This window comes from Tenrec ecaudatus, chromosome 14 (assembly GCF_050624435.1).
Source record: "Tenrec ecaudatus isolate mTenEca1 chromosome 14, mTenEca1.hap1, whole genome shotgun sequence".
Classification (NCBI taxonomy): Eukaryota; Metazoa; Chordata; class Mammalia; order Afrosoricida; family Tenrecidae; genus Tenrec; species Tenrec ecaudatus.
In genome coordinates, this window is record NC_134543.1 from 60,397,920 (window position 1) to 60,417,928 (window position 20,009).

The window sequence follows — 20,009 nt, forward strand, 5'->3', positions numbered from 1 at the left end:
AACCCAAGGAGTTTTCCTAGACTCATCAAAGAATATTTTCCTGCCAGTCAAACAAGATTCAATAATCAGGTTTTTAAAAAATGATCCTTGCCCACCGTATATAATCGAATATAAGCTGACCCGAGTATAAGTCGAGGTACCTAATTATTACCTGGCAAACCAGAAAAACTGATTCACTCAAGTATAAGCCTAGGGTGGAAAATGCAGAAGCTATTGGTGTTTCAATAATCAACGCAAATGAAAATAAAATTACTAAAAATTGAGACATCAGTGGGGTAAAAACATAAATAAAAGGACAAGTCATTTAACATTAGTAAACCAGCACAGTAAGTGGAAAATAGGTTCAACAAAAACCATAAGGTATCAACAATGATACCTTAAGAGTACTATTCCCTGAACTCAATCAGCAACCAAGCTAAAATATAAAGAGTTAAAATCCTTCAAAACTGGATTCCTCATCATCATTATCTGTATCCCAATGCAGACACTGTCCTCACTGAGATCGCCATCATCACCATCACTGCTGTCATTTTCATATAAAGCGCAGTCATAGTAATCCATAGTATTATTAATACTACATTTCTGGAAGGCACGTCGCACCATGTCTTCTGGAATGTCTTCCCATGCCATCTCGAACCCACTTTGCTATTAACTAACTCTATGTCAGGCTTCATGAGATTTCCTCCTTTTGTTAGTCAGGCTTGACCAGATGACATCCATTCATGCCACATTCTTCGCACACGGTCTTTAAAAGGCTTATTCAAAGATACATCCAGAGGCTGCAGTACAGATGTAAGCCCACCTGGAATAATGGCTAAAGTAACTTTACTAGATTTTGCCAGTTTTTTTGTCATCCGATATGTGGTCTCTGAATATATCCCAAAGTAACGATGGCTTTTTCTTTAAGGTTGCTGCTGGTCATCGGTTCCAAATTTCTTCTAGCCATTTTTTTGTTCCGTCTTCATCCATCCAGCTTTTAACATGTGCACACACAGTAATTCTTGGTGGGAAATTGATCTTTTTAGGCAAGGTCTTTCTTTTAAAAAGAATGACAGGACGCAGCTTAGTTCCATTAGCCAAACACGATAGAACAACTGTAAAGTGGTTTGTTTGTTTTTTATTTCCTGTGGTTTTGAGAAAAATGATTTTTTTCTCCTAAACTTGCCACAGTTCTATTGCTTGGAAGATCAAAAGTCATGGCAGTTTCAACCATATTTCCCAATATCTGCCAGGTCATAATTATAAATCCTTCTTTGTTTTATAATAAATGACTGGATTGACAATGTATTGGACAGGGTTCTCTAGAGAGACAAACCAGATTGCTAGTAATTATATATAAATATATTTATAAAGATAGATGTATAATTCAAGAAATAAACCGTTAAATTATATACAGATAGATAATACAAGAAGTTAACAGTTAAATTATAAAGCAGTCAGACACTAGCAGTCCTTCAAGGCTTGAGAGCTGCCAGTTGCCAGTCCCCTTCTGTAGATAGAGCTGGGCTATATATACCCAGGCAGCAAACAGCAAGGCAGGTCCCAAACTGTCATCAACTGTCGGTCCCCAGCTCCAGAGATGAACATTCCAATCGTGTGGGTTTAAAGGGACCTCAACTTACAGCGACACAGTCCACAGGCTAGGCATCCCACAGGTAGTGTATCCCTTTAAACTGAGGCACAGAACAACCAAGGTGAAGCACACCGAGCCATTTATCCCTCTGCCCTTCAGTTAATCTTACTTGTGTTTATCGGCCAGGCTGGCACAATAAACTATAGCAGGCAATTTCTGGGAAATCTTTGTTCTTTGTCTCAAGCATAGTAGGCCAAACCTATTCATGAAGCGGGTACACCATCCTGCTGACGCAGCAAATTTTTCAATACCTGGCGCTTTATATTTGTCATCCTTAGCAATGCGTGCTACGCAGTAACCATTTTGATGACACTACATAACCCATTTATGCAATTCACTCTCTAAAGCCCCATAAAAAAACGTTAAACCACGATGAGCTTTTTCAGCTTTTGGAATCTGTTGCAAGTCAGCCTTCATTTTCTGCCACTCCCTCACTTGCTTTTCGTCAACACGGCTCTGATTGGTTAGATGTGAGTAAACAAACATGCAAAGCCTTGCAGTCTCAGCAGGGCTTTGAATGAACAGCAGAGAAATGGCAATCACCCGCGAGATAACGATAACGGGCGCTCGTCCCTTTACCTCGGTAATTCTAGAAAGTGCTTTTTGTTGTGTGAATTTTGTAACTCAAATGTATTGTTCTCCATTCTAGATAATTTTTCTGTCTGGCGAAATAAACTTTTTTTTAATTGTTTCATTAGGGGTTCATACAACTTTTAACGTAATCCATCAATTGTGTAAAGCGCTTTTGTACATTCATTGCCCTCATTATTCTCAAAACCTTTGCTCTCCACTTAAGCCCTTAGCATCAGGTCCTCTTTTTTTCCCCTCCCAGCTCCCCCCTTCCTCATGAACCCTTGATAATTTATAAATTATTATTTTGTCATATCTTGACCTATCGGACGTCTCCCTTCACCCACTTTTCTGTTGTCCGTCCTCCAGGGAGGAGGTCACATGTAGATCCTTGTAATCGGTTCCCCCTTTCCAACCCACCCTCCCTCTACTCTACCAGTATCACCCCTCACACCACTGGTCCTGAAGGGATCATCCGCCCTGGATTCCCTGTGTTTCCTGTTCCTATCTGTACCAGTGAACATCCTCTGGTCTAGCCAGACTTGCAAGGTAGAACTGGGATCATGATATTGGGGCGTGGGGGTGGAAGCATTTAGGAACTAGAGGAAAGTTGTATTTTTTCGTTGTTGCTACATCGTACCCTGACTAGCTCGTCTCCTCCCCGAGAAACTTTTGTAAGGGGATATCCAGTGACTTTAGGTCTCTACTCCACACATCCCACCCTCATTCACTATGATAAGATTTTTTGTTCCGATGAGGCCTGATACCTGATCCCTTTGACACCTCGTGATCGCACCAGCTGGTGTGCTTCTTCCGTGTGGGCTTTGTTGCTTCTGAGCTAGATGGCCACTTGTTTACCTTCCTGCCTTCAAGACCCCAGACGTTATATCTTTTGATAGCTGGGCGTCATCAGCTTTCTTCACCACATTTGCTTATTCACCCACTTGTCTTCAGCAGTTGTGTCAGGAAGGTGAGCATCATAGAATGCCAATTTAATAGAAGAAAGTATTCTTGCATTGAGGGAGTACTTGAGTGGAGGCCCAATGTCCTTCTGCTACCTTAATACTAAACCTATAAATATATGCACATAGATCTATTTCCCCATCATATATAGATATATTTGCATGTGTACATGTCTTTATCTAGACCTTTATAAATTCCCTTTGCCTCCCAGCTCTTTCCTCTTCTATTTCCCTTGACTTTCCTCCTGTTCCACTATCATGCTCAGTCCCACCAGGATTTCACCAATCCCTCTTGGTTACATCACCCTTGATTATACCCTACCAGGCCTCCCATACTCTCACCACCGATTTAGATCACTTGTTCCCTGGGTTTGTTAACACCATTTCCTTTCCCCTCACCTCCACCTCTCCCATGGCCCTCCGGAAATGTTGGTCCCATTGTTTTCTCCTCCAGACTGTTCATCCAGCCTTTCTTATTTAGACAGACCTGCGGAGATAATAACATGCACCCAAAAAAAGACAGAGCAAAATCAAGCAACAATATACAACAAAACAGCAACAGTAACAACATACCCATGACAAAAAAAACACAGCAAGAAGAAAGGCTTGTAGTTAGTTCAAGGATTGCCCATTGGCCTTTAGGAGTGTTTTCCAGTCCAGTCTGTTGGGGCACCATGCTCTGGCCCCAAAATCTACCTTCAGCATTCCCTGGGGACCTCACTGCTCCATTCCTTTGCTGTTCTGTTGTAACACCCCCACCCCCACACACTGCTTTGTCTCGGTGTGGCAGGATCAGATCAGGTGCAATTCCCACACTGAGTCTTCAGTGCTGTCCCCCCTGTAGGGCTATGGGTAAGCAAGGGTGTCATGTTTCATAGTGGGGCTGGCCATGTGGTCCTCTCTGTGGACAGGCCGCTCTAATTCGGGTCATCGTCCTCAAGACCTGGTGGACCAGGATGTGCTCTACTCTCTCCTCCTCCCACTTTATCTGCTCCCATGTGCTCTGATCAGATATGTCCCACTCCCGGAGCTGCAGATTCAATGCCAGCCTTTGAAATAAATTCATCCCCCCAGTAGTTGAGATTGAGGCCTTAGTAGTTGGTGTCCCCTTAGTAGTTCAGATTGGGGCCGGCCCCCCAGACCTCTCCACTGGTTCCCTACTCCACACCGGCATGTTGTATTCACATCTTGGAGCACTGGGTTGAAGTCTGATCCCTCTTTCCCTGTGGACATGTATACAATACTCTCCCCTCAGTGGACTCGTTGTTTTCATTTGGGGAATAAACATTGACTGTGGATCTTAAAAGCCAAGAGCAATCAGAGAAAGAGTACACAGGAGGGTAGAACATTCCTAACCTGAAGACTTCTTTTTAATATACACGATTTTCAATTGCTTTTCTTATGTCTCTTTTTAAATTTAATGTGGCCCTTCTTTAATTTTTATTTTGTGGTTTTGTTTGTTGTTTTTTTTTGCAGAGCTTGTAATTCTGAAGCGAAAGCATGAACATATCTCAGCTGCAGGAGTCTCATTAGGTAGTACTCACTCACTAGAAAATACAGCCACAACCACAAAGTCCTCAAAGGACACTTATATTTTAAAAAGCATTGATTCTGCCAATGAAAAATCCCAAAATACTACTTTTGCGACTCTCGGTAGTAACTGTGTTCCTGCTACTAATAACACTCAATTAAAAGTTTCAAAGAGCGTGGTGACACCAAAAGGAACTTCAGAAGAAGAAACTAAGGAAAGAAATAAAAACACTACATCCAAAGAAACAGCTCTTGCATCTTCTTTGAACAATACGTGTAAAATTGTGCTTGCAACTCCAACACATAATATAACAATACCTCGAAGATCTGAAAGAAAGAAGAACCCTTCTCCAGGTATATTTCAAATTATTTCAAATGGAGTTAAAAAATATAAGGTAAGGAAATATTTAAGGCAGATATATTTCTACTTTTACCCCTGGTTTTAAAGAGCTTGAGCTTTTTCCGTATTTCTAACAGTTGCTTCATTGTCATTTTTATAATGATTTAATGTAGAGGTAGGATGGCCTCTGAAATCAACACTTAGAGTGAAAAGAGTCCTGGTTGAAACTAAGACCTGGGTATTGAGTCTTATATTGATGTATAGATTTAAATAATTCATATACTTTGAATATAAACACTGGCTCCCTTCTTGCTCTTAATTACCTTTATTTTTTTTTTCCTCTGATTCTTGGGATATGTTAATAAAGGGATTTTTGTGGTGGTTTTGGGTAAATGTTGCACTGCTAACCACAAGGTGGATATTTCAAACCCACCAGCTGTTCTAAGCGAGAAAGATGAGGCTGTCTGCTCCTGTAAAGATTTACAGCCTTGGAAATCCTATACAGTGTCACAGTGAGGTGGAATCTACTCAGTGCCAGAGAGGTGGATTAAGAGAATGAGAAAACAGTACCAAAGCCATTACTGACTTCCTTGGGCTACACAAAGGAGGAGACTCGAACTGCACACCAACCTAAGACCACCTGCACAGGGCAGAGATCAGACATACCTCCCCCATCCATCCTACATGTACCCTATTGTGACACCAACTGTTCTTCCCACAGCACTACTCCTCTGCTGGATTCAGTAATTAGGTGTAATGACCACATAGAGCTTACAGCTATACTCACAATTAAGGAGCTTTATGTAGGGAAGTCAGGGGCCCTGGTGTCACACACTTTAAGAGTTAGGCTTCTAATCGAAGTAGTTTGAAACCACCAGCCAGTTCTGGAGGAGATAGACAGGGCATTCCACTCATGTAAAGAGTTGCCGTCTCAGAAACACACAGTGGCGGCTTTACCCTGTTATAGAGTCTCCGCATCAGAATTGACTCGATGGTAGTGAGCTTTTATTTTTTAATTAGGGAAGTCAATAGTTTATCATAGGCCAGGATCATTAAACATTAAGGTTACAGCAACACTTCTCAGCAGCCAAGTCTGTCTATTCTTCATCTATGTGTTTCCTTGGCCTCTGTGCCTTCTTGAACCGGGAAGCCCACCCACTTCTCTGTCTTGGCTCTGCTCTGTCTCATGGTCTCCTTGCCTTGTCCTCTGGTCTTGATGTGGCATGGCTTCTACTACCTCTGTCGTTTCAGGCAGGAAGAACCTTGACCGTTTTCTACTATAGTGACTATTCTTCCTAAATGGTTTCAAGAATTCTCTATTCTTGCTTCTGAGATAGCTTCCTTATAGCCAGGGGAATAACAATCAAAACTAACCAACTCCTACACTTTAGTGTTTCATATACCCTGTTTGTATAGTTCCACCCAATCATTTGGTGAGAATAACAGAGACATGGATAGAAGAGGCATATTAGGAAATTTCAGTTCACCATCCAAAGCAGAAATAGAAAGTAATTACAGCTTCTGAAGATTTAAGTATTTTCCTGGTATAATTTATGCTACCCAGGTTTTAGGTTAATTTACCAAAGAGGGATAGTCAAAGTATTTCTTCTAATGATTGGAACTTGGAATGTCTGATGTATGGTGTTAGGAAAATTGGAAGTGGTCAAAAATGAAATGGAATGCATTGATATCAATATTCTAGGCATTAGTGAGCTGAAATGGACTGGTATTGGCCATATTGAATCAGAAAATTATATGATTTACTATGCTGGGGGTAACACAATCGAGGAATGGCCGCATTCATTGTCATAAAGGATCTTGCTAAATCCATCATGAAGTACAATGTTGTATGTGATTGTATTATATCTATCTGCCTTCAAGGAAAAACCCAGTCAATACAACTATTATTCAAATTTATGCACCAATCACAAACTAATTATGAAGAAATTGAAGAATTCTACCAACAACTTCAATTGGAAAGTGATTAAACATGCAATCCAGATGCATTGATAGTTATTGCTGATTGGAATGCAAAAGTTAGAAACAGAAAGGGACAGTAATTGGAAAATATGGACTTGGTGATAGAAATGAAACTAGATGCGTGAGAGAATTTTGAAAAGCAATGACTCGTTCATAGCAAATATTTTTAATAACACAAAAGGTTATTATACACATGGACTTTCCCAGATGGAATACACAGAAATCAAATTGATTACATCTGTGGGAAGACATGATGGAGTAGATCAATATCAGCAGCTGAAACCAGATCAGTTGCTAACTGTGAAACAGACCATCAATTCCTTATATGTAAGTTCTGGATAAAGCTGAAGGATATTAAAACAAGTCCAGAGGAGCCAAAATATGACCCTGACTCTGCCCCACCTGAATTTCAAGAACAGACTTGATGCATTGTACACTAATGACAGATGAACTTTGGGAGGACATTAAGACTCATGCAAGAAGTAAGCAAAAAGGCCATTAAAAAGGAATTAAAGAAAAGATCAAAATGGGTGTCAGAAGAGACTAAAACTGGCTATTCATCATAGCGAAGCTAAAGCAAATGAAAGAGAAAGGATGAAGTCAAGAACCTGAATAGAAAGTTTCACAACGCAGCTCAAGAGAAGATAGTCAAGTAGAACAGTATGTGCAAGGACCTAGAATTACAGAACCAAAAAGGAAGAACACACTCAGCATGTCTGAAACTGAAAGAACTTAAAGAGAAAATTCAAGCCTCAAATTGCAATTTTGAAAGATTCTATAGGCAAAATATTTAGTGATGAACGAAACATCAAGAAAAGATGGAACGAGTACACAGTCACTTTATCAAAAAGAACTAATCAATAGTACACCATTTCAGCACAGCCACTTTATCAAAAAGAACTAGTTGATAGTCCACCATTTCAGAAGGTAGCATATGGCAAGAACCAATGGTGCTGAAGGAAGTTCAAGCAGCACTGAATCTATTAGCCTAAAATGAGGCTTCAAGAATTGATGGGATACCTATTGTAGAAGCACTGGAAGAACTCATTTGTATATGCCATACATTTGGAAGACAACTACCTGGCCAACTGACTGGAAGAGATCCATATTTGTGCCCATTTCAAAGAAAGGTGCCCAACAGAATGCTCAAACTGTAGGACAATATCATTGATACTACACAAAAGTAAAGTTTTGCTTAATATCATCCAAAAACAGTTGCAGCAGTACATTGACAGGAACTGTAAGAGGTTCAGGCTAGATTCAGAAGAGGATATAAAGCAACAAATATCATTGCCAATGTCAGATGGATCTTGGTTCAAAGCAGAGACTACTAGAAAGATGTTTACAGGTATTTCGTTGACTGAAAGGCATTTGGCTGTGTGGACCATATAGGTAACCTTAAGAAGAAAGGGTAGTCCTGGAACACTTCATTGTGCTCACTTGGAACTTGTGCATGGACCGAGAGGCAGTTGTAGGAAGAGAATAAAGGAATACTTCATGGTTTAAAGTCAAGATAGGTGTACATCGGGATTGTGTCCTCTTATCAGACTGATTCAGTCTATATGCTGCACAAATCATCAAGCTGGATTATATGAAGAAGAGTGTGGCATCAGGATTGGAGGAAGGCTTATTAACCAGTATTCAGATGGCACAACTTTGCTTGCTGAAGATGAGGAATTGAGGCACTTGCTAATAAAGATCAAAGATTGTGGGCTTCAGGATGGATTACAGCTTAATGTAAGAACCAGTTTAACATCATGAGAAATGGAGAAAAGGTTGAAGTTGTCGAGGGTTTTGTCTTACTTGGATCCACAATCAATGCTGATGGAAGCAGCGGTCAAGGGATCAAAGGACACAGTGCAATAGGCAACGTGCTGCACAGACCCTAGAGTATTGAAAGCAGGAATGTTACTTATGAGCACCTGGCCTAAGCCATGGCATTCCCCATTGCATCATGTACATGTGAAAGTTGGACATTGAATAAGGAGGAAGGACCGTGGAAGAATGGATGCATTTGAATTGTGGTGCTGGAGAAGAGTGTTGAATGTACTGTGGAGTGCTGAAAGGACGAATTGATCTGTGTTGGAAGAAGTACTGCCAGAGTGCTCCTTAGAGGCAAGGATGGCAAGACAGTATCTCCCGGGTCAGATTATTACTTTCAAGTGTTCTCTGACTCCTAGTACCCCCAAGTACAACAGAGCGAAACAGTGCCATTCCTGCACCACCCTCACAATTGGTGTATTTAAGTTCATTGTTGCAGCCAATGTATGAATCTATTTTGTAGAGACTCCACTTCTTTTTCACTAGCTATCTGCTTTACCTAGCATGTTATCTTTTTTTAGGGACTGGTCTCTTATGATAGGTAACGTTTCCAAAGTATGCGAGACAAAGTCTTACCATCCTTTTAAACGGCATTCTGGCAGTACTTCCTTCAAAACAGATGTGTTTGTTCTGGTCCACAGTACTTTTACTATTATTTTCCACTATCGTAACTCAAGTGTATCAATTTTTTGTTCTTCCTTATGCACTGTCCAACCATCTCATGCACTTGAAAATACTTGGTTCAGGTACACCTTTGCTCTTTGCCTCTTTAAAGCAGCCTTGTGTAGCAGCTTTGCTAAGTGCAAAACATTGATTTCTTGACTATTAATTTCATGAACGTTGTTTGTGGATCCAAGTAAATAAATCTTTGACAGCTTCATTCTTTCTGGTTTTATCACTGTTTTGTCAATTGGTCTAGTGAGGAATTTTGTTTCGTTTATATGTATAATCCATTCCTTTGTGTAATCCCTACTAAAGGTGTTGTCTTTGATCGTCATGAGTAAATGCTTTAAGCATTCCACTTTCAGCAAGCAAGGTTGTATCTTGTGCATATTGCTGGTTGTTGACAAGCCTTCCTCTAATACTGATGCTGAGTTCTTCATGTAGTCCAGTTTCTTGAATTATTTACTCAGCATACAGGTTTAATAAGTATGGGGAAAGGATACAATCCTGATACACACCTTTTCTGACTGGAATTTATCTCAGTTTAGGAAGCTAGAAGTCGAATAGGCATCTCAAATTTAACATAAAAGCTAAACTTGATCCCCTCTTTCCCCATAAACCTTCATTGTGTCCCACATTAATGGTGCTTATCAGTACTAATACCTATACTTAATAATACTATTCCCCAAGTACTTGGGCAATATTCCACAGGCCATAGGCCAATTCTCATTGTTTAAGTATTGCATCCAAGTACAGTAATCTCTCGGATTATTAAAAGTAATGGTCTCTTTGCTTCTATTATTGCCCATCTTCCCTACCTATATCTGTTTCACCCATATAGTTTATAGTTCCTTCATGTAGTTTATTTTCTACCCTACCGCTCCTTAAAATACAAATTGCTACTCTCTGCAGGGGCAGTGAATTATTTAATGTGACTTGTAGCCAAAGTCTAACACCCACTAAATGACCTTTTCCTGCATGGGTTTGGTAAGATGGTGGGGGAAGATACTGATAGGATTCATCTGTGAGTAAATGTGAATAGATTCCCTCAAATGCTGTTGTCCTGCATATAAAGTGAGCCCTCTCAGGAGCAGGAAGAGGGATCTCATTACCAGCAAGAATCAAGAAGGGAGCACCCTTTGGACCTGAGGTCCCTGTGCAGTGAACCTCCAGGATCCAAAAGACAGCTGTTAACATCAGAGGAACAATAGCACAACTGGAAACCAAAGCATGGAACCGGGTGGTGAGCTTCCCACCCCTCAGCAAGTAAAGCTGAGTACTTTCGTGGAGGAGGCTGATTTGTAAAGTGGAGTGCCTCTGGACACTTAATTGGGGGAGCTGGGTTTGTTGACCTATGAAAGTGGAACTGAGTACCTTTGGGCAGAGGCTTACTGGAGTAGGGTGCCTCTTCTGGGCACCTAATTCAGAGTGCTGAGTTTGCTGACCCACAGAGTTTGAGCTGAATACCTTTGGGTTGAGTGAGTCTTTCAGCAGAGTGATATGCCCCTTTGGGCATTTATTAGCAGACAGTCTTGAACATTTCTCACTAGCATTACAGCCTGTTAACTTCTTTAATAAACCCTTGAACCGTGATTTCTGTCTATAGGTTCTTGGGTAGCAACTGCAATGGATATGAGATCTTAGTGAAGTAAAGTAGAGATCATGAGCTAAAACTAGAAGAATGTGCAGGAATATTGCCATGGTGGAGAAGGACCCTTTGGTAAAACTTGCCTGGGTATGTTTTTCCCAAGTTTGGCTAAATTTCTCAAATTCACACATACTCACTTGTTGCCATCATTTGGCTCTCCATAAATTCAACAAGCAAACTGCCTCGAGTGTCAAAACAAACTGTTGCTGTGACTTTTAGCTTTCATCAGTTTGCTTTGGCTGTAGTTGGAACATTTCTGCCTCTTGATTGCCATTGCTTGGATTGTGTGTCAATTTTAGGATTCTATTGGGAAGCCAGGTTTCTGTTCCATCTGAAAAGATACTTTACTAAACCTTGTCACTTCCTTAGTTAACGCTTCAATCATTGATATTGTCTGTGAGTTGTGTATAGCCATTGCAATGAACATTAGAACCTAGAGTTAAAATAGAGAAGACTAATTAGACAAAACACTCTCCTGCTCAAAATTGTCCAGTAATAACTAATCTGAAGAGGGGCTTGGGGTCCAGATGGAGGGACAAGCTTTCACATGTTTCCCTGGATTCTATATAATACAGTCCTAGGAGATTTCTAATTTTAAAGTAGATCATTCCTTCATGCTTATTCCTTTGAAGCTACTGTGCCTTCATCTTACCTACTTGTTCCCTCTGCCTAAAAGACTCTACTCACTCATCTTTCCCTTCATTCAGTAGTCTGTTCAGAGACCTTCCCTCACTACCCTATCTAAAAACGCACCCTGAGCTGTCTTAGCACATTAGATTTTTATAAGCAATTGTCACTACTTGACATTATGTCTTTGTTTGGATTTCTTCTTCTCGCCCTGTCCACTACCCCTAGAATAAGCTATTAGAATGTTTGCTTGAAGGGCAGCTGTGGGCGCTCACTGAAGCGCTACAGCTTATGGCAGTGCTTGGCAAGGAGAACTCCGTGCATACCGTATTTGCTTAATGAAAATGAATTCTTATTTTACATAAGCAGTATGGCTAAAGGGGTTATAGATCTAGAATTTTCAAATGTGTAACCCATCTTTATCATTAACTGCCTGACATGGACAAATTATTTCGCTAGACCTTACCAGGCTTTATCTTTTAAAGGAAAATGCCTCTTATGAGGATAATAGGAGTTGGTTCTGAAGTGCCCAGAACATTGTCTTAGTGTTAGCTTTTAGTTATATCATCTCTGTTTGACTGACTCTTTAATCCGTCTCAGATAGTTCCATATGTGGGAGCAGGGAAAAGAAATATATAGTACTTTTTGCTTCCTTCCTAAGTCCTACCTTAATTACTTTAAATGAACTTAGTTGAGGACAAATAACAAGAGTACCGTCTCATTTTAGCATCTTTCTCCAACTCAATAAAAAACTAGAGAATTTGTCTCTAAATACATTTATAATTTATTTGTAAATGGCCATACAATTAGTTCCTATGAATCTTTATGTAGTTTCTCATGAGAAACAGTACAATGTTGTAAAATAACATTTTTTACATAGATGTTCATAGAAATGCTTCCTTCACACTCCTTTTACATGTGCTAAAATAATTCTATTAGATGTTGGCTTTGAAATAGAACATTGTTAATGATAGGTCACTACGATCACCTTTAGAATTTATAAATATTTGAAATGAAACTCCAAATCTAGTACAAAAAGTAAAAAAAATACACTGACTTTTTAAGAACAAAAATGTTGACTTTTTCTCCCCCAAGTTGTTGGGTCTTTGTAGGACTTGATGTTCCAATGGGTGCTTGGGGTTTTAAGTGAATGTTTTTCTAGTGGTTGAGTTAAAATAATTTTTTCTTGGTCATAAGAGTAGTCGAAGTGTAATTGCTTTTGGATTTTTGCACTTTGATCATTTTCTTCCTTCAATTTTTTTTCATTTTTATACAAAAGTTTTTCTTTGTTGTTATTTAAGATAAAAGATGATTCTTGTGTAGATGGGTGTTAAAGAATTATTTGGGTTACATGCATGAGATGCTTTTATGTAAACTAAATTGGTAATGTTTATTTTATAAGTAATACAAGAAATATGTGCTTTGTTTTATGCTTGATTAGGTAATCCAACTACAGGAATGGATGATTAAAGTAATCAATAATAACACTGCTATAATTGTAGAAGGAAAATTAATGTAAGTATGCCATTCAATTTTTAAAAAAACTTGTATTAAAATAGAGTTGTTTTATATTAGCACCTAAAAGATGCATTGGAAATAACAAAGTGAACACCTTATAATTTAAGCTATTAACTGAATACAGAAAGGTAAAATGAGAATGCAGGTCCTTACCATCTTGATTATTACCAGCTTTCTTGTTTTTTCCTATTAAAGCTTTTAAAAAATTATGACAGCTCAAATTTGTATGTATTTTATTCTTTTAAAAGGTACTAGAGAGTAGACTAATATTACCTGCTTAGTTTTGAGTGATCAGTTAATTTTTAGTACATGGACTTAGTTACAAACTCTCACATCTAAATTAGAACCAGCAGATAAAAATTAGTGATCCAGAAAATGAATTAAATTGTTTTTAACTTTTCTGTACAGTTACATATTGATTAGTCATTGGTACATTCTGATCTCCCTAAAGTGAGGGTATCATCAGGTTAAGCAGGTCTTGCCTACTTTAACTATTTTATTAAGTACAACTTCCTGTTTTTCAAAATAACTTTCTTAGTGGTAAAATTTTGGAAATAATAGATTGTAAGACAATAACAGAGTTTCACTGTCAAGGTACTTAGTTGGACCTGCATCAGTTAACTGTATGAAATCTGTGGTACTTATTGCTTCTACCTCTTTCTACCGATTTCCTGAATGTCGATTACCTTCATTCTGTTCCCATTGCTGCTGCTTACTGCTTGCTTTATGGCTTTGCCTTGTCACGTGGACTCTTGTAGTCAGTCTCGGTTTCCTCATGTGTGCACTGGTGGTAATAATGCTGCCTACTTTGTGAGTGTTTTTCAGAATTAAATTAGTTAATACCTGAAAGCCTTGGAATAGTGATTTTAAATGCTATACAACTTTGTAAGAAAAGCAGATAATAGAATGGGAGAGAAGTAATATTATATTAAAATATAATGTATTCCTTTAATGTGTGTGTTTTTAATGTATAAATTTAAGGCCAGTTAACCAAATTAAATTTCAGAGTGCCTTTCTTAATTACGCTGTTGCTTAGAAGGTAAATTATTATTATTTATATCATGAATGAAAATTGTTAAAAATTTATCTAATGCATCTTAATATTTTACACTGTTTTATGTTTATTCTCAACTTCATTTACAGAAGTATAAAGAGTAGATTTTGTATTACCTCTTTTTTATTTCACAAACTAGAAGCTAAAAACATTTGATTAAGTCAACTCAAACAGCTCACTGCCAACGAGTCAATATTGACTCATAGCAACACAGTAGGATAGGGGAGAACTGCCCTGTGATTTTCTGAGACTGTAGCATTTTGGGGAGTGATAAACTCGGGCATTCTCCCAGAGAGCTGCTAGTGACTTTGAACAGTCGACCTTGCAGATCACATACCAATATGTAAAGAGGATAAAAGAATATGTGGTTAGATGAATTCACATGACATAGTTGCATAAAATCTTAGCAGTAAAACCCCTAAGAAAAGAGGGAAATAATTATTTTATAGTTGAATATTAGGTAGGCCAAAATTGCGGCATCACAAATTTTGAGGAAGCCTGTTAATATGCTAATGATATCTTTTATAGCAGTCACATGGTTTGGTGACAATATAATTTCTTAGAAATACTGTGTGACATTAGCCAACAGTTTGAGTTTGTTGAAATCTTTGGCCCTCAGATATTCTGAAATTGTATTTTTAGTTTAATTAGAGTAAAACATACAAAGTTTCATACTTACATAAATGAGCCTTGGTGACAATAATGCAGTGGTTCTCAACCTGTGGTCACGACCCCTTTGGGGGTCAGATGACCCTTTCACAGGGGTCGCTCGACTCATAACAGTAGCAAAATGACAGTGATGAAGTAATAACGAAAATAATTTTATGGTGGGGGGGTCACTACAACATGAAGAACTGTATTAAAGGGTCGCGGCATTAGGAAGGTTGAGAACCACTGCATGAAGGGTAAGTGTTGGGCTACTAATCACAAGGTCAACAGTTCAAACCCATCAACCACTTATGAGAAAAGGATGAGGCTATCTGCTCTCATGAAGATTTATAGGCTTGAAAGCCCTATATAGGGTCACTGCGGCATAGAATTAGTTCAGTGGTTGTGGGTATAAATAAAATACATTGTCAGATGGATTCTGGGCTCCCACTGACTTGTAGCCCCAATCCAAGAACAGTTCGTTTTTATCACATAGCCCTGCTTCATGCTCACCTTCATGAAGAGATCACTGAAGATATACTACAGCAAAGTATGGTGAAGAAAACAGATGGCGCCCAGCTATCAATTGGAATAGTGTCTGGGGTCTTAAAGCCTTGTGTTCAAGCAAGCAACCATCAAATAAGTGATGCCTAAGTGAGGCATCATATAAGTCCACCTGGAACTAAGTCAATATCAAAGAAGCACACCAGCCTGTGTGATCCAAAGATGACAATAACAAAATTGAAATATGCTGAAGGGAAAAGTATCAGAGCTTAAATTGTGAACAGCCAGTTGTAGGAGGCTATGGAAGATAGTGGGAACCCAAAATTCATCTGCATACTAACGAGTCAGATTAAGCCTTGGGTAGATCCCCTTGAGCCACAGGAGAGGCTCAGAAGTTTTATTCTCAGAGATCATTGTAAACTTGATTATGGTGGATCGAATCATGGTATTTTTGCTATTTGGTTTGGTTTTGGTTTTCTATTGTTTCTATTGAGTTTACCAGTTTGAGACTCACAAAATGAATGGATGTGTAGGAACAATAACTGATATACAATAGTTTATTGGGGGGAGGGGATTTGGGAAGCAAACAGTGAATGTGGGAGAGGGGAGGAAACTTGAGAACTGATTGTGATTATGTATATACAACTCATTGTAAAAGAGATTTAACTAAGATATGTGAATATTATATCTAGAAAACTTTTTTTTTAAAGGAAACCAAACTTGATCAATGTTTACCATAGGTGGAGGAAGAGTTTTTACTTAGGAGGCAATGAGTTTATGTTAATGGTGATGGAATAATTTGGAATAGGATATCAATAATGGTTGTGCAAAACTAAGTATAATCAGTGGTACTTGTAGACGTTAAATTGGAGAATATTTTGTTGTGTATATTTTTGTTTATTTAAAAAAAGTTACATAAATAACAATGAGTACAATGAAGAAGAAAATGCTCTAGAATTAATTGGTGTGATACTTGTACAACTCTTCTTTATATGATTGAATTATTGAAATGTATGATGTGAATAAAGTGCCAATAAAACTTTAAAAAAAATAACATTGTAACTGCTGGTAAAATGTGAATGGTTTGGCCGTAACTAAGTTATTTTTTTCTCCTAGAGATTTCACTGACATATATTGGCACAGTAATATAATTATTGAACGAATTGAGTACAACACACTCAAGACTTTGTCAGGCAATATTTATATATTAAATGGAATGATAGACCAGATTTCCATGAAAGCAGCAGGTAATTTGTTTTTTAATCATTTTATCGGGGGCTTCGTGCAGTTCTTATCACAATCCATACATACATCCATTATGTACAAATGTTTGTCATCATCATTTTCAAAACATTTTCTTTCTACTTGAGCCCTTGCTATCAGGTCATTTTCCTCCCTAACTCATGAACCCTTCATAATTTATTATTTTTTTAAACTCTTTTCATGTCTTACATTGACTGCTATCTCCCTTTACCCACTTTTTTGTTGTCTGTCCACCTGGGAGGGGGTTATATGTTGATAATTATGATCGGTTTCCCCTTTCTCCTGCCACCCACCTAACCCTCCTGATATCACTACTTTCATTATTCGTCCTGAGGGGTTTACCCTGGATTCCCTGTGTTTCCAGCTCTTATTTGTATCAGTGTACATGCTCTGGTCAAGCTGGATTTGGGATCATGATAGTGGGGAGGGGCATTAAAGAACTAGAGGAAAGTTATATGTTTCATCGTTGCTACCCTGCACCCTGACTGGCTCTTCTCTTCCTTGTGACCCTTCTATAAGGGGCTGTCGAACTGTCTATAGATGGGCTTTGGGTCTCTACTCTGCACTCCACCTCATTCACATTGATCTGCTTTTTTGTTCTGGGTCTTTGATGCCTGATACCTGATCCCATCGGCACCTCATGATCACACGGGCTGGTGTGCTTCTGCCATGTGGACTTTGTTGCTTCTCAGATAGATGGCCGCTTATTTATCTTCAAGCCTTTAAGACCCCAGATGCTATATCTTTTGATAGCTGGGCACCATCAGCTTTCTTCACCACATTAGTTTATGCACCCATTTTGTCTTCAGCGATCCTGTTAGGAAAGTGAGCATCACAGAAGACCAGATTATTAGAACAAAGTGTTCTTGCCTTGAGGGAGGACTTGAGTAGAGACCCAATGTCCATCTAATACATAAATACTTAACATATAAATATATGTACATAGATCAGTTTCCCCGTTGTCATATATGAACATATTTCCATATGTACATGCCTGTATTTAGACCTCTATAAATGTCCTTTGCCAACTAGTTCTTTTCTCTATTTCCTTTTACTTTCCTCTTGTCCCACTATCATGTTCGGTCTTCATTCAGGGTTCAGTAATTCCTCTTGGCTACATTGCCCTTGATCCAGCCCCATCAGGCATCCTATACCCTACTCGCCATCGATTTTAGATCACTTGTTGTTCCCTTGTCCCTGGGTTGGTTGACATCCCTCCCCTCTTCCTTTCCTCTGCCTCCCCCTCCCTCTCTCCTGTGTACTATCATTAACTGATAATGTGTTTAATAAGTAAAGCTATTAGGCTAGTTTCTAGTTTGGAGTTTTTTGGTTGTTTTTAACTTTTTCATTGGGTATTTTAAAATGATGAATCAACCAAAAATAACAATGAAATAGCGCTGACCACATTATATAAGCTATGATGATTTGTTTCTGATTTAAATCATTACTACGAGGATTATTTATAAATGCTGGTGGTACAGGGGTTAAACACTTGGGTGATAGCCCAAAGGTCAGCCGTTCTGCAAATCGACCAGCTGCTCTAGGAGAAACAGATTGGCAGCTGCTTCCATAAAGATTGCAGCCTTGTTGATAACAGGGCTCTTCTACGTTATCCAATCAGGGGCCCAAATTGACCTGACAGCAGCTTTTTGTTGTATTTGCTAGTTTAAGTGATTTGTGATCACAAAAATTATCTTGTGAAATACTCTTTATTTATGAGTAATGGTAGCAATACATCCATAGGGAACTGCCAGAAATTCAAGCCAGACTTATCACTGGGGATAGCATTGCTGATGTCTCATGGATTTCGCCTGAAAGCAGAAAATACAAAAATAAAAAAGATTTTTACCTTGGTTTTATTGCTGTGCAAAGGTATTCACTATATGGATGTTAACATTTTATAGGCAACATTGTGAAGAATGAGAATTTTAGAATATTCCCATTGAGCTCATGAAGCCCCGGAGTTAGTTTGTGTGAATAGCAGCAGTGGTTTGAAGTCAGGGAAGTTATACATCAGGACTGTATCCTTTTCACCATATGCATTCAGTCTGTTCATGAGCCGAGTAATTAACAAGCTGGACTGTGTGAGACGAAAGCAACAGCAGGTTTTGAGGAGTACTTGTTAAAAACCTGTTGACACAGCCTTGCTTGCCAAAAAACGCAGAGGACTTGACGCACTTACTGATGAAAATATAAGACTTCAATGTAGATTATACTTCCACAAAGAAAATATCCTCACAACTGGACCAGTAAGTGACACCAGGAAAACGAAGGAAGAATTAAGTTGTCAAGGATTTCCTTGTACTTGCATTAACTGTCAACACCCATGGAATAAGTAGTCAGGATTAAATGATGCATTGAATTGAGCAAGTCTGATGTGAGAGACCTCTCTAAACTGTTAAAATTGAAAGATGCCATTTTAAAGACTAAGGTGCACCTGAACTGAGCCAGAGTGTTTTCAGTCTCGTGTATGTGAAAGTTGGACAATGAATAAGCAAGACATCAGAAGCATTGATGCATTTGAACTATTGTGTCCCATTGCTTGCTGTTCCATCTGCTTCCAATATTTTAACCCCACTCCTTCCCCCAAATTCTTCCGTGTTGAACCCAAGTGACACTTCAGTGAAAAATCCTCACTCACCATTCTGAACTCATTTCCAATCCTAGGCTCATTTCTCCCACATTACCATATTGTGCCCTTATCCTCTTACTTTACAAAATTTTCCCCCGTAACACAGATTGGTTTATCTTGTTTTACACTAAAAGTAAGGTTACATGTATGCAGAATTTTTTTTGTCTTTTGTTAATTGTGGAATCCTTAGTATTTATGACAGTTCTTGACACACAGGAATTAATAAGTACATGTGTGATTTAATGAATTCATATGTAACTTAATGAATTAGTGATACTTCTTTAGAAGGTATATAATATCTTCACATTTTTTGTTGTTCATTGTTATATAGGTTATCCTAAGAATCTCATAAGGAAGTTTATGTATGGATTTCCTAGAAATTGGAAAGAGCACATTGATAATTTTCTAGAACAAATAAGGTAAAGTGTCTTGTAATTTTATTATATAATGTACATTTTTAAAACACAATGCGTATACAGTTTAGTGAACTTTTTCAAAGGAATGTATGCAAGGGGGCTTCAAAATGTTGAGATGAAGAAATCTTGTACAACAAATATAAATTGGTTTCAATTTTGGCATTAAAATGCTCATTTTGAAGCTCACTTTTACCTGAAAA

General features: G+C 38.5%; 1 protein-coding gene across 2 annotated transcripts in view; it reads left to right on the forward strand.

Moving 5' to 3' along the window:
• The window catches only part of MIS18BP1 (MIS18 binding protein 1), a 58,880-nt gene that overhangs the window by 11,203 nt on the left and 27,668 nt on the right, over positions 1 to 20,009 (forward strand). For both annotated transcript variants that reach the window (XM_075532107.1, XM_075532108.1), the window contains exons 3-6: positions 4,642 to 5,090; positions 13,216 to 13,289; positions 16,615 to 16,745; positions 19,725 to 19,812. In XM_075532107.1, the coding sequence (XP_075388222.1) occupies positions 4,642 to 5,090; positions 13,216 to 13,289; positions 16,615 to 16,745; positions 19,725 to 19,812 (742 nt within the window). The remainder of the gene's footprint in view (positions 1 to 4,641; positions 5,091 to 13,215; positions 13,290 to 16,614; positions 16,746 to 19,724; positions 19,813 to 20,009) is intronic.